The sequence below is a fragment of the Emydura macquarii genome, unplaced genomic scaffold (genome assembly GCF_026122565.2).
Source record: "Emydura macquarii macquarii isolate MOO-44397 ecotype Brisbane River unplaced genomic scaffold, CSIRO-AGI_Emac_v2 contig_1253, whole genome shotgun sequence".
Lineage (NCBI taxonomy): Eukaryota > Metazoa > Chordata > Testudines > Chelidae > Emydura > Emydura macquarii.
Window position 1 is genome coordinate 81,466,028 of NW_027131390.1, and position 24,434 is coordinate 81,490,461.

Here is a 24,434-nt window from a genome sequence, read left to right on the forward strand (position 1 = left end):
TATTGAATGGGCCCAACACTACATAGCTTTTGAGACCAATGAGATCAGACTCAGTTTATCCTCTTAGTCCTTCAATTTCAAATTACCATGGCTGCCATAATAATTTACTCATTTGGGATGCACTTGTAAATCGTTATTTGAGTTTGTTATAAACATTAAGCATTCAACAGTTACACTGGTTGACCTGTTGCAAAGATAGTGAAATGAAGAAAATGAAGTTGAGCGGTTCTTATCTTGTATACCAAGACCAAGTTCTTTAGAGTTTACGTACATGTGATGTGACTATAATCATGCGACTACAGCTGAGTGAATAATTCTCATTAAATAACTTATCTAGAACCTGTCTACTCATTGAATATCTGCAGGCAGATATCCTTTTCTTTGACCATGTCAAATATATTTAAGTAATGAATAAATACATTGAGTTTTCTTCTACAGTCCAGGGCCCTGTCAATGATTTCCTGTTTTGTTCAGGGGCAGGATTCCTAAGCAGTGCTAATGTACCAAGGAATAGAGCACCACTGGTAAAAATACAGCTGAGGCAGGCTCACTTTCCACTTCAAGCAGATTTTTTGGCCCATGTTTGACAGGAGACTGGTGCCAAGGCAAGGAGGAAGAAATAGAGATGGAGTGAAGAGTGTCCTTCCACCCCGCACCAGAACACGGTTTCAGGCAGGTGCTGGGCTCATGCCAGTAATAGTACTAGTATCATGGCCAGCTGCCTGCATGTTTGTGTTAGTACAGTGGTTGCTCTGTGTTTAAACCAATCTGTCTTTTAAATTCAAATTTAATCTTTTCCCTGTTTTACAGTTAGACTTTTATTCTTTTTTTCCCTTAAAAAAGCTGCCGCAGTGTTGTTACATGTGGTACTTTTATGGGTTTGTTATGTTCATGCCCTGTGTGCATTTTTCCCTTCCACATGTGATGCTCAGTCACAGGAAAACATTTGGTACAATTCAGCTGTGGCTCTGTTTGGGAGACATGAATGTCAGATGTGTTTGCTGCCTTTAAGTTAGTGTATATATGTAAATTTAAAGTCTCTTTCCTATAATGGGCTTGATTTTAAAGTCACTAAGAATCTTTTTCACCATTATTTCCTATAATGGGTCAGATTTTAAGGTTGCTAAGAATCCTTTGTGCCACAGTAGCCGTATGAAGGGGACATAAAGCTGGCCTCACAGGCCAGCTGGGGGGGTTCTCTCAGCATGCATATGCTGGCTCTGTGCCACCCCACTTTGAAGCTGCTGAAGTAAGGTGCTCAGCTGGTGCTAAGTGATTTTCTGCTAGTAGAATGGCCATTGACAGGAGGGTGCAAATTGTACTGGAGGCTTAATCAGACCTGCTGGCCCTACAATCAAGGAGGCTAAACGTGGTGTAAAGTCACCTTTTCCTCTCTCCTCCTCCTCCCCTCCCCCACTAAGCGCAGTTTGGCCAGATTGCAGAATGTGGTCAACTATATTAACACTTTGCAACCGTTTATATTATACAGCCCTCATATCCAGCCCAGGAACTGTTTAACTCTTGAGGTATAAAACGTAGGGCTCCTGTCTGATCCCTCTTCCTTACAAGTCCACTTTCCATTCCACAATCTCGTTAGAACCTGATTTTTTTCATTAGCACCCTTTGCCCGGGACATTGCAACAACTCCAGCTCTGTCTTCAAAACTTGCCTGGACCTAGGGCTGATGGAAGGCAATTCTCTTCAGTTTGGTAATGGCAGCCTTTTCCTATTGTACTAGTTTAAACCTACTGGGGAGCCCCACACCAGCAGTTACTCCTACAGCAGGAATGTCATCTTAGGGCCATAAGTGGGATCCACTGGACAACCACACTGAACACCAGTGCTTTTTAACTTGTTCAAGGTGTAGAACTTGGCAAGTGTAAAACTAAACTGGGAATGTGTTTTGCTTTGGTTCTCTTTGTCAAATAAAGATGACTTTTAAATCCATTTTAGGTGTGTGTATACCCCCTGTGTCTTGTAGTGAGTAAAAGCTGGTTACATTTTATGTTGGTGACTTTAGAAAGTTTGTCACTGTGCTCCATATATTCCCCAGTCTAGATTGGTTCCTCAAAGATATGAAAATTATCAAAAGGTTTTAAATGCACTATGCATATTGGTTGCATTTCACAGTATCCTTACCAATTCTATAATGGCTCCAGTAAATTATATTGATGAATGGAAGTGCTTCTCCTAAACTGTGGAGCCTGACCATTAATTTTATTCTTACTGATGTGCAATGCAAGCAATTAAGTAAATTCCCTAACTACTTTGCCTGAACACTTCTCATCCTTCAGCAGGTAGTCAGTAATGGCCTGACTTTTTTCAGAAGTACTAAGCACCCACAAATTCCACTGAAGTCAGTTGGAGCTGTAGCTCAGCAGCTTTGAGTATCAGACCACGGTGCTTTTTGCTGATGTCAGGAGCCTAATCATACTTGTATATCAGTATCCTTGAGCTAACAGTAAACAAAAATAAAGCCAACTTCTGATCCAACAGCTGTTGGATTTAATGGGAATTTGGGTAGGTTACCATTCTATCAAGACATGAATCAGCTTGTGAATTCAAAATTGTCCTGTGGAGGTGGAAGTAAAGAATGCTGGTCATCTGACCTGCACATAAGAATGGTGGCACTAGCCACAAACTTGAGACTTGTTTATTGGAAGTAGCACATAAGAAGCATATAGGACTTGCTGATGCTTAAAGGAAAATTCTCAGCATAAAGTAAACACTTTTTTTTAAAAAAAGAGAGCATGTAAAGTAATTTCAGGTGTTATACCTGCCCTTATGTCCGTCCCTCTGCTAGTTTTTGCGTTACAGTGAGTCACCTTTTTTCTATTTTTAAAAAATCTCTCCCCTGTCATTCTCACAAAGAGAAATTGAATGACTACATAGGGAGTTTGTGATTAGGTACACAAAGTGCTGCCAAATGCACAAGGTAAATAAACTGAAAAAAATTAGAAGAATACATCAATACGTTCCCCCCTCTGACCTCTTTCAATTCCAGAAATCTTGGGTGTTACAAGCAACAGTAGCAGGTTTCAGACAAAAGTGTGTGGGATTTTTAATTCCTTTTTTAAGATGACTGTATCCCTTAATTAAAATCATCTTTCAAAGATTTTTATTAATCATATTTTCTTCATCCTCTGTATAATGCCCATTTTTCAAGAAAACGAGTTGTGGTGGAGTGTCATCTAACTCTCTCCTCCACCCTCCAATTCAGGAGTTTGAATGCAGAAGGAACTACTGTAACATCATTCAAAAGACCACTATAACTTCAGTAGAGGATTGAGCAGCTGTAACAGAAAAATATCAAAAAAACAAAGATGTCCTCATGCACATGTTCCTTATTAAGAAGAGAAAATAACCCAGAGAAGCACACTTTTCCTATTACTTATTGCTGTCTAGCTAGATTTCCCTAGACATTAGGGAATTGCACTTCTAAATCATGTTCCCTCCTTTGAAACTATGGAGATGAGTTCTCTTGTCACCTCTAGGCTTAAATAGAATTCACGTTGGTTGTCCTTCTTTGAAGAATACCAAACAATGTGTTGTGTTCAGTGAGGATACTTGTCTAAGACTTTGTCTGCAGTAGTGCAAATCCCTTGTGTAGAACTGCTAGCATGATTTGCAGCTACACAGTTTACCCCTGCATAAACTTCACATCACTGTTTACTCTTGTGCCACACATCTATACTAAGTGTTTGCATTAGTGCAGCTACCCCAGTGCCAAACTCCTCCCTATGGACAAGGAGTACATTTTTCAAGAGCACCAAACTTCAATTTTCAAAAGTAACTTACAAACTTAAGCACTTAAGTCCCATTTTCTTTCACTGAGACTTAGGCTCCAAGTGCTTGTCAATTTTGAAAAATAGGACTTAGGTTTCTAAATCACATAGGCACTTTTGAATTTTACCCTTGGCCTTATTTACACTGCATACAGTCCCAATGAAATCCAGCAATCAGTTGGTAAGTCAGAGTGGAATTTATTCCTCAGTCTTTTGTACAGACGCTAACTCACAAGTGTTGCTGTCTTGCAAATTTCTATTCAATTTTAATACACTTCTGAAGCTTAACTAGCCTCTTCCAAGACATAGGCATTGCACATTACTAATATTTGCAAAAAGCACCAGGGCTAAGGCCCTACTTAATTTGTGATATTCCAGATCCTGCAATATTAGGCTTCCACTGCAGTTTTGATTTTAATTAGCTTATTTTGCAAGGTCCACAATTTTGCATACATTTTGAGGTTTGCAACACACACTTTCCCCCCCATTAGTACAGTAGAACCCCATTTATCCGAGCTGATGGTGGCTGGGGCTCGGGCTCGGGCTGTCAGCTCTGCGCATGGCGGGGCTCCCATTGTTAGCCCTATATATTAATGACTGTAATATAGTTGCAGCAATACGTCTGGTTATCCAAAAAAAACAAACAAACAAAAAAAAACCCAACAATTAGCAGGCATAATATTGGAGTGTTTATGTTGTTCCAGAAAATTTTTCTTAAATAGGTTTTCTTTTCTCGTGCTTTTCCAAATTACTGCAATTAATGAAGGTCTATTATTACTTTTCCACTATTTTCCATGTCTTTTCTGCAACTCAGCTGCAATTATTTGACAATCCCGTGATTCAAGTAAATTCTTAACCAAAGCCACATTTTCAACTGGTGTAAATCAGCACCAATGAAATAAATGGAGGTAGGCTGATTTGCACCAATTGAGACTCTTGTACATTAGAGGGTTTCAGGACTATCTGCAAGGTAAGTCCCATATCCCTAATTCTCCGCTGCCCCCTCCCCCAAAATGGAAACCAGCAAATGTTACATGCTGGTATAACAATACTCAGCAGCTTATATTCCGTTTGTGTCTCTTCAATTTGTCTCTTTCTGTGGAGGAAATGTACTTTCCTGGATGCTCTGTTCTCCTTCACGTAGAGAACTGCAAACTCAGTATAATTACAGTTCAGCCTGACCTATAGCAAAAATGACCCTTTTTGATGGCAGCAAGCTGTATACATTATCTTCCTTGAATATTAAAATATTGACCAGGACAGTATTGAATTTTAAATTTAGTACACCTGTACTCTTGCTACCATATCTAGGGGTTTATTCTTTACTGCCTTTCATTCTGTGTAGTCATTTACACTTGTGAAAAACAGTTGTAAAACTGATTTGACGGTATTGTATACGTATTTTGTGCTCACTTTGTACAGATAGAAATGACTACACAAGGTGCAAGACAATGGAGAATCAAATGTATGAAGTGTATTTAAGCCATACTAGTATTTTTTAATTCTTAACAACATTAAATAAATGTGGTGAATGTGATTTTCAAATTAAGGTTCTTCGGGTGGTTGGTTTTTAAATTAATGTTAGACAGAAGTCTAGTAATTCAAGTTCTTTAATCTATCCCTAGAGAGCTGCTGATGGTTTTATGGAAAACATTCTGGAAACAGCTCTACGTAGTTCTGCATGCTTATAACAATATTGAAAGGAGATGCAGAGAAGGACAAGTAATATACAGTACCAGTATGTAGCTTTGGAATATGTGTGACTGGTCTCTTCTTACGATATCACAGACCTATACCTTCTTCCAGTGATGCACAGCTTGGGCCTTGTCTCTGAAATGTCTACACCTATTACATTAGATGGGTGAGTGGGGCAACATTAATTGGGGGAGTATATGGTGTGGAAAGGGTGTTAAGTATAACAGGGCTGAAGAAGAAAATAGTGGTAGGTTTCAAGTCCCATCCCTTTCCACTAAAGTCCCAGACTACAATTTCAACAGCAGTTTGTTGTTGCCCTTTCGTCCACTTCTAACTCTTATTAAAGTGCATAGGCTAAGTTGGAAGCTGTTTGCTATTACAAATATAGTTTAAATAGAAGAAAGTGAATTGAATTTGATTGCTGGGCTACAAACTACAGCTGAATGGCCAGATGAGCTTCTGGGGAAAGGGAATTAGGAAAAGGGATCTGAGTAAATAAATAGTCCAGGTCCTTACAAAGAGAGAAAAGTGTTGAAAAATTAATATATATAATCTCAAAACTGTAGAGAAAAAATATTTATAGCTTTTCCCCTATTACTTCTTAGCCAGGAGCCTCTTTTCATGGTGGAAGAATAGGTGTACATAAACATCACTCAAAACAGTTCTTAATTTAAAAAAAAAAATTGTAAAATGAACAAGCCAAACCTTGCTAGCAGTTAGCTGTCCAAGAAGTGCATTAGTAGGCTCTTCGTACACTTCTCTGGTGGTTGAACTTGAGCCAGGCACCAGTACCTTCTAATAAAATAATGTGCATCCTGTTGTGACTTATTCCTATAATAAATGGTAGCAGCTTTATTTTTATCATGTTGCATAATACTGAGGCAAATGGGTGGTTGTTGAAATTAAAAAGCAAGCAATTCAAAACTGATTGTAGAACCTTTTGTTCAACATAATCTGCAGAACTCACTGCCATGGCAAAATGTTAACAAGTAAATATTTGTACTAGCGTAACTTGTCAGTGAGAATTCTCTGTTGTATGGTCATTCACCCTGGTGGTGCAAGGTGGTGTAAGATGCTGCCATTTGGATTTGGTAGCATTTTGCACACAGGTCTTTTTGCATAGATATAAATGATGGCATGAGGTGGAGAGCAACAGAGATTCAGTCTCCAGGGTAGAAGCACCACACCAACCAGAGTAAGTTACACTGTTGCAAGCCTTGTGTTAGGCTGATGCAACCATCTGCATAGGCGGTGGGGGACTATGAATATCCCCACTATATACAGGCTCTGAAATTCCAAAATGGACTAGATGTTTAAATGAGGAATAGCATTTGCTATTATTCTAGATAGGATAAAATTACAAAGCTGATCTATACTTCAGTGCATACTCTGGCCTAGTGCTGGATAATATATATTCAACTGGGGACAAAAAGAACATCCCTTTCTTGACTTCCAACCTCCATGGTACAAACTCACATAGCTAGGTTCTTTGTGTGAGTTTCATGCTTTTCTTTGAAACATCCAACAATTGGTCCCCCTCCTCCTCTTCCACAGAGGAACCTGCCTGCAGTAGAATCAGTGCAGCTCTGTTAAGGGAAGATCAAGATTTGGACGCTTACAAAAAGGGTTTGCACTTCTATAGGTCACAGTCCAGCTACACATAGGCTCCCTGTGTTTCCAGACCGCGGGAAGGAACAGGCCAGAGGAAAAAAGGGGTAGAACTGGTATATCTACTGCTATACAATGTATGGAGAGTTGACCCCTATCCGCTTGAACACACTGAAGATGGTGGTTGTAGCTTCAGTAGAGGTTGCAGCAGTAACTTCAGAACGCTCTGTTGCCACTCAGTGGCTTGGTGAGGAAAAGTTTTCCTCTCATGGAACCTCCCAGCCAGGTGAGGCCTGGCTATCCATTCTTGGCATGGAAGATGTGCGGAGATTCTGATACCAGAACAGGATGGTAGATTAGGTGTCCCTTTGGTCTCTTCCAAATGGCAATTACTATGTTTGTGAGCAGAATATTTTAAGTTAACAGCCACTATTGGATGTTGCCTATTAGCAGCTGTACAGTAATTAGTCTCAGGCTTGATCTGCACTTAAAACTTACATTGGCATAGTTATGTTGGTCAAAGGTCTGAAAAAACCACACTTCTCACAGGCACAGTGAGTCCCCAGTGTAGACACAGCTAAGCTACCAGAAGAATGCTTCTGTCAACGTAGCTGACATCATTCGGGGAGGTGGTGTTCCTATATAGATAAGAAAAACGCCTTCTTTTGGTATGCACTGCGTTTACATTAGGGGGCTGGGCCAAATAGCTACGCTATGTTCAATATCTTGTTAATGCTGAAAATAGGTAGAACAATGTGTTTGGAAAAATATAATAAATTACACACAATGTAAAACAAGTACTGATTTTAGAGCTGTGGTTCTCAACTAGGGATATGCGTACTCCTGAGGTATGCAGAGGTCTCCCAGGGGATACATCAACTCATTTAGATATTTGCCTAGTTTTACAACAGGCTACATAAAAATCGCTAGCAAAGTCAGTACAAACTAAAATTTCATATAGACAGTGACTTGTTTATACTGCTCTATATACCATACACTGAAATGTAAGTACAATATTTATATTCCAATTTATTTATTTTATAATTATATGATAAACATGAGAAAGTAAGGAATTTTTCAGTAATAGGGGGTGCTGTGACGCTTTTGTATTTTTATGTCTAATTTTCTAAGCAAGTAGTTTTTTTAAGTGAGGTGAAACTTAGGGGTACACAAGATAAATCAGACTTCTGAAAGGGTACAGTAGTCTGAAAAAGTTGAGACCCACTATTTTAGAGTAACCATGACTTACCATGTGTAAGGTTGTATTTAGGAAGCTTAAATACAAAACTGCATGGGCAAGGAGCAGAAAGTATGGAATTAATGCCTAATTCTTAAAATAAAGTCAGTATCCAAATGAGTTGTGTAGACTGAGACATTCGTAGCAGTGTGCCATCTCCTTTAAACCATCATATCATAATTATTTGTAGTGCCTAAAGGCTTTGCTTAGGGACGGGGGACTTTGTGCTAGGTATTGTACACATGCATAACAAAAATTTGGTCCGCACCCAAGGAGATTACATTCTAATTTTAAGATTGAGTGTGGTGCTGTGCACAAAGCAACAGTGAGACAGTTATGCAAGGTGTAATAAGCAGCAGGCACAGCAGACTGACAATCATCTACAAGGTGTTTTTAATAGGCTTGATTTTCATATACACAGACATGCGCAAGTTCTTCAGTGTTTTAAAAAAAAAATTGAATAAATAGAAAATGACATGCTGGATCCCATGTCAGCCAGAAAACCCATCTGTGGTCTAACCCTGTGACAAGCAATCTAGCAACAGTTCCAGTGCTACCAATGCTGTGGAGTTTGCCAAATAAGCAGAAGCTTCTTCCGACAGATATCTTTCATGGCTTAACATTTGTGTCCTGCAATTGCTGTGTAAAGGGAAGAGGGGAATGACAGGATATGGCAAATTGAACAGGAATGTAAAATTTTAAGTTTAAAAAAAAAAAACAATTCCAGTTGTTGAAAAAATATTTAAGATGGCATTTTATCTAATAAGACGTTTTTATGATTTGATTTTGAAATATTTTTAGTATCTATTCTAACAGGATATAGTATTTGTAACAGAAATATAGCATTAATTGATAAACTGTGTTTTTTTTTAAGCAGCATCTAAACCCCACATTACATGCAATATTCAGCATGCAAGCATAAAAGAAGCTGAAATCAACGTTTCTAGTGTTCCCAGTGGAACCCCTGACTCTGTGTAGTTGGGGTAGGAAAAAAAGACTCTTTACTATTTAGAGCTGTTCGGGAAATGTTTTTTGGTGAAAACTTTAGATGAAAATGGAGAAAGGTTTTATTTTTGTCAGAATTCTTGTTTAAAATTTTTTCAGGTTTTCAATTGCTCAAAACCTGAAAAGGTGGGTGGTTTTTGTTTTTTAAGGGGAAGATTGATTAAAAGGAAACTTGCTATAGAAATTTTTGTTTTGACAAAAAAGCCATTTTTCTTCTAAAAATAGTATTTTGGGGAAAAATTCACTACGTTCTACTATTTTGCACTAGTACCATTCTTCAAAACAATAAGGGATGGGGCAGGTCTCTGGATAAATTTAAGCGAGTTTATGGTGCCCAAATCCCTGTACTGTGCTCTTACATCAAGGTTCCCACAATCCTAAAAACTGTTTATTGGGATATGAGTCCTTTTGGCTCTCAAGACATACACAAAGGCATAGCTGGGGCAAACTGCAGACTTCACAGCAAAATGATGCCTCTTAGCCCCTGTAAGAGCAGAGGGTGTTTTCTGCTATACTTACACAAGTGTTACCTTAGGTTAACTCATAGAAACCTAGTGCTGCAGCTTGCTGGTCAGTTGAACACTGGGGGTGCCTGGGCCCCCTCTGAAAGCTGAGCTTGCACTGTTTTCTTGAGACATCATGTGATTGCTGTGGTTGGTGTCTGTGTCGGTAGGGAGATCTGCAGTTTTGAAGACAGTATTTAATGGAGATCTTAATGTCTGTTAGGAGAGGCTGAGTTTCGTAGAGGATATTTCGCAACAATAAGACATTTTGCTGACTTGCAGAGAAGTGAAACTCTCTAAGAAAATTCTGAACGTGCCAGCTGTGATCTAGCCGGATGTTATTTTTGTGCACTTGGCCTTTTGGATAATTTTCTGTAAGGCAGAATAAATGTCTGAAATTGTATTTATTTAGGCTGATTTTTGTCATCTACATTTTGGGCTGATGCATTAGAAGCACATATTAGGGTGTTTCAGTACGCAAACTTGGAGGATAAGCCTGAAGAGAGACCACTGTGATCATTTAGTCTGATCTCCTGCATAATGCCAGGCCCTGGAACTTCGCTGAAGGTCCTGTTAGAAGTAGAGCGTATCTTTCAGAAAAATACCCAATCTTGATTTTAAAATCTCCAATGATGGAGAACGTAGTTATATATATATTGCATTCCCTGATTCTGCTTCACATCAGCAAATAGAATACATTGCCTAACTGTTGTATTTGCTTTCAGTATTGTGCTCCTAGCTTGTAGTCCCTTTGTTGTTTTTTAATTAAATAAAATTGCTCCAAAGACACTGTGTTTTTTTCTTTGTTTTTGTATTTGTTGTAACCACCGCTTGATTCCTCTTTTTGCCTGGTCTAAAACTTGGCAACAAGTTCTCCATATCTCCTTCTCAGTGATGGGTTAACCTCAAAAGCATGCAGATATCATCTGGCTCAGCAGCTCACAGTCTCAGAAGAAAGCTTTCATCTTTCTTCAGGCACTTCAGGTTCTTGATCTTCCCTGGTTTCCTTCTGACTTGGCTCTCCTAGATTACCCATGGTAATGCCACATTCATGGATCTCACCAAGAAGCCCAGTGAGACCCCAGAAAGTAAAATGTGAATTGACTTTTCTGATCTTAAATTTTGTTTTGTTTTAGATAGCCTGTTTTTAAATTGCCATGTCATGCCTCAGTTGCTTGGCTGATGCCAGGTGCTGTTCTGTTATAAACAGCAGAAACTTCAGAGTCTCCTCCAGGGAGTTGACGGGCAGAGTGGAGAGGAAGAAAGGATGAGTAAGGAAAAGGCTGTCCTTTTTTTTTTTTTTTTTCAGGGGAGAGCAGGAACGCAGTCCCCCACTACCACAAATTATGTAGTCGAGTTTCCTGCATTTGGGGAAATTGCAGGGGTCAGCACACCCGCAGTGCAATGGATGAGCCTCGACCTGGGAAAACCACCTTCATGATCATGGTGTCCATGAGCAGGAGAGTTGTTGGGGAAGTCGCTGATAGCTTCTGCAAAGGAGCAGGGGAATTAGCCCAGCTCTCTTTTTCCCCTGCCTGCTCTCTTCTGGCAATAGCTTATGTGCTTTAGTGTTGGTAGTCCCTCTTGGTCCCAGAAGCAAGTGGTAGTAGTGTGTACCTCCCCTGGCACTGGTGGAAGAGCCAGTCAGTAAAGCTTTCAGAAACACTGCTCAGGAGATGAGGCAGATTCAGGAGCAAGGGCCTCAAGGGAAGAAAGGCTCATTCCTCTGCTTCCATTGAAACTTCAGAGAAGCTGTCAAAGCAGCCCTTTACCTCTTGTTGCTTGCACTACTCCCCCATGCATGGTGGGGACCAGTTACTGAAGAAGAGACTATGGGGTGAAATCCTGACCATATCGAAGTCAACGGGGCTTTTTCTATTAACTTTAACAGGGCCAGGATTTCACCCTTTATTTTAAGGTGACCTAGAAGAAGGGAAAATATGGGGTGGGTTTTATTTTGCTCCTTCAAGAAAAGTAATAGGGTGCTGTTATTGTGTGTGTTTGTCTCCCACCCTTCCCTCCTTACAAATAACAGGATTGTCAAGACTAGTCACAACAAGTTGGCAGTGTTTGCCTAAAACACCCCATCCTGTTGATTTTGGTGGGAAAGGGCTTAAATGAGTTCTGCTAACTCCATGGGGAAGGTGGTGTCTTTTCTTCACCCTGAATACAAGGGAGATAGGTTGGCTGTCTAGGTAGGTTGATCAGTCAGACGGTAGATACCCTACATGTGTCAGAGCCATGGTTGAAGAGTTGTGCTGAACATTTTCTTATTAGTTTCTTTTGTTAATAAAGCCAAATCCCAGGAAGAGTGAGCTTGTGGTCTGTGTTTTAGAGCAGGCTGGGAAAGATACGTGCTGACGCTTGCCTTTTCTCATTTTAACTGAAGACTTCTTGGATGACTCAGTAATGTGTACTAGAAACTTTACTAACCCTCACTAGAAAAACAAAGCTTAGATCTATTCTACCAAGTGTTTTAGCTTAAATGGGTTAAAACAAAGTTTTAAGTAATCTGAGTAAAAATAACTTCTCTTGTTTAATTTGGTTTTGCTTCTGTAAAATCAGTGGTGACATCCTTTCACTTTTCCAGTCGTCCATAGCCTCTTCTAGGGGAAGAGATTTGAATTTGCAATTAAAAAGAACAAACAGAAGAATGCTTCAGACCTCTTGTGTACTTCCTACAGAAATAGAAAAGTGCATAAACCTGTATTTTCTTGTGCAGGTCTCCTCTTAATGCTTATGTATTTGGGAGGTGAGTTAAGGTTGAACTTTCAACTTTAGTTCTGCTCTTCCTGACTTTTGAGTGCTTGAGTTTTCAACCTTATTACATTCTCTTCTTGATCTTCTATGTCAGCTCAGATGTTTGGGTTATAGTTCTTCCTTGCCAAAGATTGAGACAGTAAGTGGAAGAGAAATTGTCACCCTGCTTGGGCCTCTAGATGCTAAGTAAGGTGATGTTTAATAGTAATGCAGCTTTTGTGTGATGATGTCCCCTGTACAGAAGGGACTTGTCTGGTCCCAGAACGCAGTTGTTTCTGTTTCCAGCAGCTGGAGCATCAGTGCCCTGGCCAGATGAGGAGAAAGGTCTGAACAAAGGAAAATAATGGAGTAGGCTTTGAATATCTATGGTGATTTCCAGCCATATACTGGTTGCAGCCGTCTCTTTGGCCCTGTGCATCACCCAGGTGTCAGGCCTCGTCCCATGTGAAAGGGGAAATTTGATTTAAGTTTGAGAGGAAGAAAGTTAGGAAGATGTGTCCGCACCACTGTGTGGCTGACTCTGCAGCATTGTGTGAGACATAGTCTGCAGGCCCTCAGCCTCATGTGACAAACGAGCCCTTACAGGAGTATAAGATAGCTGACTCCTACAGGAGGTGCAGGGCCAGTGAGTGCCCACACTACTCAGGGTCTCACATATAAAACCGGTACCACTCTCCCCTCCACTGCAGGGTTCTTCACCTCCCCACAAGAGTTTAGGGGGTTGATAGGTTGCAGGGAGGGAAGGGACCAAGTAAGTCTGAGGACTTTCTCAACTGCGAGAGGATCCAGAGGACACAGCTTCTTGAAACGCCCTCTGTTGAGTCTGAAATCCCTGTGGAAGTGCTTAAAAAGCAGCTGGTTCTCGACTTGCTGTGTCGGAGAGCTGAAAGATTGCCTCATGATAGAAGATGGAAACTACAAAAACAGATCCTTCTGTGTCATCCGCTGGGTGTTCTTTTTGCTTAGTGGAAGTGGGACCCCAAAGACTTCCAGAAATCACCACTTTTGCCCTGTCATACTGCATCAGAGAGGGTGGTTGAAAGATGGAAACTAAGGCCTTGTCTACAGTAGCACTTAATGTCGTTGACTTCTGTTGCTCAGGGGTGTGAAACTCCCCTCCCCCCCAAGTGACATTCGTTTTGATGGCATAAGCGCTTGTATGTACAGTGCTAAGTTGGCGGGAGAGCATCTCCCACCAGCATTGCTACCGCTGCTCGTTTAGGAGGTTTTATTATGTCAGTGGCAGAGCTCTCTCCCATCGACATAATGCAGCGACTGATACAGCTGTGCCGCTGTAAGTTTTTAAGTGTAGACTAGCCCTAGGTGGGACGTTCCCAGTGAAATCCTCACTACAGACATCAGTTTGTTGGGATAAGGAGCACCTTGGAAGACAACGGCCCAGGTTCAATCCTTGCTGATAAAAAGGAAGTGGGATAGTCGGTTGTCTTCATCAGAGAGCAGTCAGACGAATTTCTCTTTGACATTTATTTTTAGCACAGAACATGCTTCCTCTATCCAATCCCCTTCTATTAGTGCATTGATTGCTTTTGAGCAAAGAGTAATAACTTCTTTCTTCACTGGATATGACACATTCCATTTCTCTGAGTCCAAGGCATCTTTGTGCATGTGAAGCTCTACCTAAATTGTGGACAAAGGATTTTATTCTTCAGTTTTAATACCTTTCCAGAACCTTTCAGGAATAATGTTATTTAATTAGATTCATTTCGCCCATCTGCACATGCACATACACACAGATTTCAGTAATTTTATATCAATGCCGATTTATATGTTGTCTCAGAATAGTGGGTTAATGAAGGGTAGGTAGGTTAAGTGGATTAAATGGTAGGTAATTCAGACTTATCACTGCCATTCAGCTAGTTATAGCCAAGGAATTAAGAATCTAGAACAATCATAAGATCCAAGTAGCAGGTTAGACTAAAACAGGGAGTTTGTGCATGCTGTAAGTAATTTACAATCTCTACTTCAACTAAACAACATAAAAAAAGACTTTTTTATTAAAAATGTGATGATCCCATGCCTCTCCCCCTCCCCCCCCCCCCGCCGCATTGAGCATGTTTCAATTAAACAGTAAAATATAATTAAATACTTGTATGATATTCAACTCCATAAGCATGCTGTTATAACCTGAATTAAATTAGAGTGCTTTAGATGGCTGGCACAGGAGTAGCTCTCTCTGCTAGCATGCAGGATATTCAGGTTCAGGTCCTCTGTCTTGAGTTTTCCTGGGCAGTTGGTGGTGGCGAGCACTAAAGGACAGTCTGCTCGACTTCTGGGTAAAAGGAATATCTTGAAGTACCAAACAGCAATCTTTCACTTTGATTGTGAAAGAAGCCCATTTTTTCTTGGCTGGAATGATGATGGCCCTGACACAAATACAGATGAGTTTATCTATGAATTTCTAACGCACGCATCATTGTAGTATTTAGTATATGGAATTAAAAAAAGAATGGTTCTGTCTGAGATCATCAGACACTCCCAAAATTCTGTTCTGCTTTCTTATTTGGGATTACATAATGTTATGTTTTTACAAAGAGGAGGGAGAAAAATTGTTCTCGTTAACCTCTGAAGATAGGACAGGAAGCAATGGATTTAAATAGCAGCAAGGGCGATTTAGGTTGGACAGTTGGACAGTAGGATATTTAAGCACTGAAATAAATTGCCTAGGAATGTTGTGGAATCTCCATCATTGGAAAATTTTTAAGAACAGGTTAGATAAACACCTGTCAGGGCTGGTTTAGATAATACTTAGTCCTGCCTTGAGTGAAGGGGATGGACTAGAAGACCTCTCGAGGTCCCTTCCAGTTAGTTCTACTTTTCTATGATTCTGTGATTATTCCTGGTTGTTTTTATATCCAGAGGAAAAGCTGACAGGCAATTCTGCTGTTACAGAGGGAATGCCTGTGCAAAAAAGGATGAAATTTCACAATCACATTAGAGGAGCAAAGGCTCTGCTTTCCTCACATAAGGGCCGTCCACTGGGAATGCTCAGCCCTTGAAAATTTCACCTCAGTAACCATTACCTGTAACTTTTCCATTGGTCATTGCTCTCAGGGTGAGGTTGTGAAGGATTAGCAGTAGGGTCTCTGAGTGAGGCCAACTGAGTGCTTTGAAGATTCTCATCAATGGAACAGGAGGTGCAGTATAGCATAGAGTGTGATATGCTCTCACTGACCTATTTTACATAGAAGGTGAGTCAGTGGATGCTGAAGGGGATATAGAGGAAGCTCCTAGGGGAAAGGCTGATCGCTGATTAACTCTGGGAATGAGTAGTAGGAAGGAAATGGTAAACCAATGTGGACTAGGGATGACATTTATAATGAAAAGAGGTTGTCACTACACAGAAAAGACCATTTATTCTTCAGATTTATTCATTGTTTACACTGATTTAGTGTTAATTTTAAGATCCTTAATTCACTTTAATAGGAAAAGTGTTCAGCTAATTAATTTGTGTCTTTGTGGGTTCCAGTTTGAAAATCACGTTGCAAAACGTTTTAAGTTCATATCACTAGAATAAATGCTGCTCTTAAAGAGACTCCATTTTAATTTGGAGCGGAATTGTTTTTGTAAAATAAGCTTTTGTAAAATCTAAGACCAATTGAAACATTTTGCAGTTGTTTTTATTGTGAATAAAAACTGCTATTAAGCAAATAAACATTTCCCAGCAGTGTTTCAGACATAAACTATGCAATAAGAAAGTAAAGCTAGCAGTAAGCAAAAGTGAAACTAGCTTAATTGATTTCTCATTGTATATACTAAAAGTAGTACAGAAAGTAAGTAAAGAATGGAAATAGTACCAAATGAATTTGACTTTTTCTGCTATTTCACTCTTAACCTAACAGTGTAACTAATAAAAATAGGTAAAGAAATTTGTTTACAGTGTATGGTTTTAAGATGTCACTGTCCCTTTAATCTAGCGATTGTGTGTTTGTAAGCCAAATTTTTGAAAACTGTAGTATTTTGAACAGCTGTAATTGTAAAGCATTTTGAGGTTGGCAAAGTTATGAGAAGCTGGCAGGCACTGAAATCTGTCTGTAGATTTAGGAACACAACACCACGTAGACTTACATTCCCTTCATATTTGAATGTAACCACTAGGACTAGAAGCAATTTCATATTTAAGAAAAAGCTTAAATTCTTCAGAAATATGTATCTTGGGACTTTCACCCCAAACGCAGGAAGGAAAGCTCACTTGCCACAGGCTAGTAAGTGAGATTTTTTTTTTTTTTTTTTTTAAATTTTGGCCTTAGATAAGTGAATGGGTGTGACTGATTTCAATGGAAGTTGTGTCTCTGTGTGTGTATGATAGAATACGAGGAAAGCATTTGACTCTAAAACTTTAAGCGGAACAATTGTATCTTTCCTCAGTTTACACATTAGAGTACCTGCAAAAGAGAACCATTTAGGGAAGGGAATAGGATTATGATAGCCTGACTTTAGTGCAGTTTTGAAGTTAACTGCTTTGTGCATAGCTCACAACACTAAAAATAATTGCTTTGCATTAGTGGAAGCAATATCCTCTAACTGCACGTGTAGAGCTGCTACAGTTAAGAATCTGTCAGTGTTTCCATTACAAACTTGGAGAATTTAATCTCTTTCCCATTTTGAACCAGGCCTGGCCAAAACTCTGGATCAAGGCTTGAGCTCAAAATGTAAATATTTTTAAAAAGATTTGATACTTTATAAAAAGTTTTCTACAGTGACTGCTTTTGAATTATAAAATTGTAACAAAAATGCTCTAAGGGACTGAGATTTTTTTCATCTTTAAAATAATCCTTTGAGATATAAATGTGAAGTTTTAGCAGTTGAGCATGTATGATAACTTCTTTTCATAGCGTTTCAGTTGGGTATTGATGTTGTCCAAAAGTCTTTGTTTCTGCATTTCAAACCTAATTTTATAGTATCAGATGGGATGTTGCAATTTGTTGCTACTAAATTTTGTTGTTACTGTGTAATAAATCTTTTTAATATACTGAATTGAAAGAGATTACAAAACCCTACTAAGAAACACAATTATGATTAGATACACAGGTATACCTTATATCAGACACTTTTCTCTGACTGATCACAGCATGCCTTCCCCCCCATGGTGACTCCTGAATAGTTTCACTCTTCTCGTGTCCTAAATGACTGCGTCCAAATCTATACTTTTTTTCACCTTGCCTTCCGCCCTTGATCCTTTGTGACTCTTTACTTATACCGTTCCCAGCTGTGGAGCTCTGAAGTTTTGCAGGAAAGGGGCTATGCCAGGGTAAATCTTGTAATTTATGGAATTTATATGTGTAACCTTAGTGCTGCCCCTCTGTGCGTGCATATACATTAAAATGTTCTTTAATTACAACATCACATACTTTTTTGTAAGGGAATCTCTTCCTTGTTATAGTGTATCGTATTGGTTGTGGTTAAGGCACAGGATTAAGACTCTGAAGTACTGAGATGAATTCCCAGCTCTGCCACAGACTTCATGTAGGACTGTAGGCAGGTCACTTACAGCTAGATTTTTTTTTTTTAAAGTATATAGGCGCCTAAAGAAGCTGAGAGATGCCTAGCGAGATTTCAGCATCCCTAGGTGCCTGACTCCCACTGAAACTTTAATAGTTTAGATTTATATGAGCCCTTTGTGTGAGATTCTCAAGTATTTCAAAAACGCTGAAATCAATAGGAATTAGTCATCTAGGCACTTCTGAAAATCCCACTGGGTACCTACCTGTATCTTTAGATGCCTAGGTACTTTTTAAAAATCTAGCCCATAACCTCTCTCTGCCTCTGTTCTCTGTCTGTAAAATAGTGATGATAATACTTCCCTGCCATACAGGGGAGTTGTGAGGATAAATCAATCTTTGCGAGGTATGAAGAGGCAACAGTGATAGAGAAGGACTTTTTGCTACGAAATTTAATATTTAGCTTCTATAGTTTTGTTGTTAAAATTGGGACTACAAGTTTATTGTAATTGTGAGCTATAAAAAGTATGTGAAAGTTTCTAAGATGTCACGATAACCTATATTAACAAATGTTGATGGGAAAAGGTACAAAAAGGAGACAGAAAAACTGGGTTAACCTAAACAAAAAGAGCCACCAGATATGGTCAAGGACAATATTGAAATCATACTTGTTAATAACAGAAGATGTGAAACTAGGAATTAATGGACCTAAATTGATGCATCTGATATTGGGCCTAATGATGAACAAAATAATGAGGAGAATGGGTTATTCCACTCACCATTTTCTTTTTGGCATCTTTAAAGAAAGAGACTTCGGTGGGAGGAGGGAGGAAATAAGAGAAGAACATACAGAGGCTACTGGAGTGAGCCTCACCAGCATGGCTGCCACCCCCACCATTTCCTGGAACCCTGGATTTCTTTGCTCTAATCCAGAGAGGTTCCTGACCAGATCAGGCCAGAGAGAGGGATCCAGCTGACATTGCCAACTTCAGCTGAATCCCAGATGCAATGTGAGATGAAATGGTGTTGGACTTCAACAACAGCAGCAGCTCTAGGTCATCTCAGCTAACTTTTCTCTTCCCCATATGGACAGTCATTACCCGAGAGACTGTCAAACAAGGGGATTTTTCCTTCTAAAACTCTCTTCAGCTGAAAAGACAGGGAACAAAAAATGTTGTTAAAATGAAAGCCTTACTTAATGCTTTATATTTCAAATGCTTTAACCATTTTCCCTTCTTTTCTTTATCTTTAATAAAAGGTTAAACGGATTTTTAATGGTATGTTTGCCCTGGTAGTAATCAGGCTGAGGTCTCTGTATACCAAACCCCTAATCTAGTTTAAACTGTTTAATGTCGGGCAGTGACTATTTGGCCTGTATATTCCATCTAAATTAATACAACAGTTCTTAGTACCTGTAACATTTAATTCCTTTATAACATTTGAAACTATCTTCGTGAAGTTAAATTGTTTTTATATCTCTTAATGAGAACCTGGAACAATTTTTCTTTTACATCTAATACCCCAGTGGAAGGTGATGATTTAGTCCTCTGAGCAATATAGAACAGAGGGTATATATAACTTGAATTAGTGTCATGCATTTAGAGTGCTTCAGTTGATTCTTCTGTGTATTAGTGAATGAATCCTATGCCAAATATGGTGAAAACTGGTATATTTAGAACACATGAATAACTGCAAAGAGTTAACATGTTCAGAGTGGGAAACGTGCTGTGCATGCTGCAATTACCGTCTGTATTTCATTCTGACAAGCTCTGTCTTTTGTTTTGCAGCCGTCCATTGTACCATCCCACCCAATGGCTCCTCCTAGTCCCAGCACCACCAGCAGTAATAACAACAGCAGTAGCAGCAGCAACTCAGGTTGGGATCAATTAAGTAAAACAAACCTTTACATTAGAGGACTGCCTCCAAACACCACTGACCAGGACCTGGTAAAACTATGCCAACCGTAAGTAGCACTCTTAAAACTCAGCCTTTTAAAACTTGCAGGAAGTTTGTGATGTGAGTGCTAGTATCATGAGGGGAGGAGAAACCCAACCCTCTGTTTAGTATCTTTGATTCTTCAATGTGATGAGAACTGTCAGCTTCTGAAATCAGTAGGAGCTGAGTGTGCGTGGCACCTTGAGAAGCAGAGAACAGACTAACTGTATAGTGAAAAAGTGTATTCCAGTTCCCTGATTTAAAAGTCATGGACACCCATATTCCTGGCTGCTTGTTGATATGCTATAATCACAAAAGAGTTAAAATGTTTGAAAACTCTCAAACAATTGTGTGGCTCGTTTTTAAAAGCATATGGTTAATGTCTTCTCCATTAGCAACTGATGTGGCTGCACCATGGAAAACTGATAGTGTAATCATGCTGTACCAGTGTAAACTTGCACAGGGGCAGTTTTCACCAGTTTCAAATTAAGATTTACGCTGGTTCTGTGCAACTGCACTAGGTTTTGCAATAGCGCAGCTACATCAGGGATAAAAACCATGGTATAGACTTGACCTAAAGAAACTTGACAGTACTCTTTAGCAAGATTCTTTTTAATAGGCTCTTGTAAAAATCCTTGCATTTTTGGCTATTTCTGAATATGGGGTGGGTGAGTGGGTGTATAATTGTATTGCTTACACTATTTTAAAGAAACATTTTTTCTCTGGAATATATAATTCTTGACAGCTACATTGACTTTATAAAAAATGAAAAGAAACTTTCAAGATTCATGACACTCTTGTCAGACCATTACTGAAACAAAATATTATACCTGTAAAATTCACTGTTGAAAAGTGGAAACTGAAAATTAATTATCATATTTTAATCATACCATGTCACATTTTAATCATACAGTGTCATGCTGGTAAACAAGGAAAGCCACTAATTTTTCATTCCTGCAAAAGTACACTTTAATAGTTTGGATTTATAAGATTCTCAAACACTGATTAAGTCTCAAATAATCTTACAAATTACGTACATTTTTATCCTCCCATTTAACATATTGGTAAAAGAGGATATATAAAAAGACTTGCCCATGGTCACATCAAAATTGAGCAACATTGCCAGGGAAAGAACCCTAAGTCCTGGCTCCCAGCTTACTTGAGTATCACTAGATGATACTCTGGAAAAATAGGTGCTGGGCTGTTTATTTGTACATTAGCAAAACTTTTGGTGTTCTGTCTGTAATGTCATAAATTCATAGAAATTAAGTCTGGAGAGATCATATTTAGGTTAGGTAGAATTGGATTTTTTTAATAATTTCAATGGATTTTAATGTTTGTTTTTAAGCTTTTTGTCCCCCTATTTTTATCTATTTAAAATTTTCACAGTTGCTGGAAATTGTGGGTGGGCATTTCTGACAATAATTAATGATAGGCATTCAGATTAAAAATGTTGAAGCTTTATAACCATTAAAACAGAAATAGTCAACATCACATGTTAAAATATACAAAGTAAATATAATTAAATCAAACTCTAAAGTTCTCAAGCAGCATTTTTATTACTTTGTCTATTTGTAAATTTCTATTGTTATCAATTGGAAAAATTGTGTACCTGTAGTGGAATCAACATTTACCGACAGTTACAGATAAAAACCTAATCTTTCCAGTTTAATCATATTAGTTGATTTTGTCAATTTGTCTGCCAAAGTTGGATTGTTCTCTATATTATATCTTGGAATGTTTTCTTCTGTTTTTCATTATCCCAGTGATGGAGCTTTCACCATTTTCTTAGCGCTGTATACCAAAGTTTTAAAGACCTCACAGTTTCCAGATTTCAGCCTAAATTTTCCTTCAAAGAACTTCATTCCATTGCTCCTAATTATATCCCTTTTTGCTATGTCAGATGATTCCTCTTCTTCCTTATAGTCCAATCCTGAGTTCCTTACCTAGTCAAAACTCCCATTGACTTTTTTTTTTAAGCAGGAGTCATGGTGAAGTAAGGATGAAATATCAAGGCTTCTACACATTTGGAGATAATGTTCCACTTTTATAAATAATGAAAAATTATGTGCAAAAGGTGCACTTAAATACATACATAACATTTGTTCACATTTATTTTAGAGTTCTTGCCCCTATATGCAAGTAGTGTTAATTTTAAGAGGGGTTGCGTTCCCCCCCCCCCCCCTTCTTACTCTCTCTTATGAAAAAAAGATTTTTTTTGGATCAATTATAGTGCTCGTATAACTGTCAATAAGCTTACTGACGTTATTTTACTTTTTTCCCCTTAAAAGTAGTGTGAGTAGTGCAGACCAGTTGATGAGGCTTTGGTTTATACTGACTAGATTAAAAAATTTACCTTATGCCAGTATTCTTGTCATTTTAACTGATGAAGATGGATCCAGAATTAGATATTCCAGAGACTGTATCAATCCATATCTGCCTTTATGACTGCTCACTCGCAGAAGTTCTTCACACCTCCTTAATTTACATGCCTGTTCCTAAGGACACCATCTGTCCTGTTCCCAAAAAGTGGCTCCACAATGCAGGTAATATTTCCATGAACTCCTCCCTCTGCAAGGAGCTCATCAACTTCCTGTTACAGGAAGATTGTATTCAGCTGGACAGAACTGAACACTTACAACTCCTGTCAATGTGCTCAGCACTTCTGAAAAATCAGGCCCAAAGATACCGAGTACCCAAAAATTGCGACATCCAAAATCAATCACTGTTTTTGAAAATTTTGGTATTACTGCCATCATCAGGCTCACAGATCCTCTCGTCTCACTATTCTTTCTGTTTCTTTTCTGCCATATCCTTGTGCCTCCTAACTTGATTTTCCTGCTCAGCAGTAATCCTTGCCTGCCACTATCAAATATTGCTGCCAGTTGTCTAGCTCCTTCCAGCAGTGTTTTGTCATTGCATTTTTTTTCATTTGAGCCTACTCCCGTTCCTCATAATTTTGTTGACCTCATTGCCTTAAATAGGCAGCATCAGTTATGCTTATATTCTTTATATTCAATCCAGATCAAATAATATGCAAAGATAACATAATTAAAAATCATGGGTTACCAGTGCAAAAAGTGGTAGGGGTGGTGGGGAGAGGTAAGGGGCAAAAAACAAAAATATAAAAATCTAGTACCTGTATAATAGCTTTTTATTTCTTTTCTTTTTCTTTTTTTTAATAGGCATGGTATAATATGGTCAGAAGAACTTTAGACTTCTAGATTTTCAAAGTTGCATGTCCTTTTTTATTTTTAAGGACTGATTTGTTTGAAAGACATTACTGTAACAGTTCCAAACCTTCGTGGTTGGATATTGTGTCTGTGGATAGAAAAAAATTATTATGCCTAATTTAGAAAAATTAAATTTTGATTGAAAGAAAAATTACAAACTTCTGGTTTGAGAAGTTTTACATTCATTGTAAAAATAAAACTTTATGCTTTCTGGAGCGTACTCACTGTTTCAATAGTCTTGTTGTTATCATGAAAACACTGAGCCAACTATCAGGAAAAAATTAGACTTCTTATAATGTATGTCCTAAAAGAATAAATTGGCTCCATTTGGACATATTCCCAACAGAAAAAGATTCCCATAAATCTTACTGAAAAAGGAGCAGATAATCAATTTTGTGAAAGGAGCCATTCATAAATTATGAAATACTATAGCCTTTCACATGAATATGACTTCTCTGTGGTTTTAACTCTTCCTAGATACATGTGATGTATGGTAGAAAAGTTTTTTCTTTTTTAAAAAACAAGTTTTTAAAAACAATACAGAAACGTCTTCCTGCACCTTCACTATCTTCCAAGTTGAGACTGATGGGTTATTGCCTCTCTTCAGTAGCTGACTGGTATCAAGAGGCATTCATAACTTTAAACATTTTGTCATCTCAGCAGACTTCTCTTATCTCTCTCAGAGCTTCCCCAGTTTTGTGTGTGTGGTTTTTGGCAATCATAGAAAAAAATTAAGTGCTCTTTTTTCTCGTTTTGTTCTTTGCCTCTTGAATTGAGCAAATAGTTTATAACCTTTGCCCAATCTGTAGTTCATTGTGGTGTGATCTTTGGCTACGTCTACGATATCTAACCTGTTCTGGCATAGCTGTGTATTTTGTGCATGGCTGCAGTTCATGAGCTGCTGGCTCTCGCCTTTTTTCTTTGCAAAACTTAGCTATTAAATGGTTCCTGAAAGTGAGCTTGAGGCCTTCCAGGATAGATGAAGCCTCTATGAGTTAGTTCTGTAAGGATTTTCTCTGGCAAGAGATTCCTGTGTAAGAAGAGGAGAATGTCCTATCTCAAAATCCTCCATTTCTTCTGAAGAACCAAGTTTGATTTCCAGAAGATTTTAAAATCCAAGACTTGGAACAATTTGACAAAAAAATCTGGTAATTTATTAAAAACTGTAGGCTCCTCTGCCAACATAGCCCCTTAGCAACTGGAGTTAATGTTTC

General features: G+C 38.6%; 1 protein-coding gene and 1 non-coding gene across 4 annotated transcripts in view; one reads left to right on the forward strand and one right to left on the reverse strand.

Moving 5' to 3' along the window:
* RBMS1 (RNA binding motif single stranded interacting protein 1) overlaps positions 1–24,434 on the forward strand; it is a 185,116-nt gene that overhangs the window by 72,970 nt on the left and 87,712 nt on the right. For all 3 annotated transcript variants that reach the window (XM_067549374.1, XM_067549375.1, XM_067549376.1), the window contains exon 2: positions 19,840–20,015. In XM_067549374.1, coding sequence (XP_067405475.1) covers positions 19,840–20,015 — 176 coding nt within the window. The remainder of the gene's footprint in view (positions 1–19,839; positions 20,016–24,434) is intronic.
* On the reverse strand, positions 11,140–11,301 carry LOC137154275 (U1 spliceosomal RNA). The gene has a single exon (XR_010920195.1). It is a non-coding gene; the product is annotated as a U1 spliceosomal RNA (small nuclear RNA).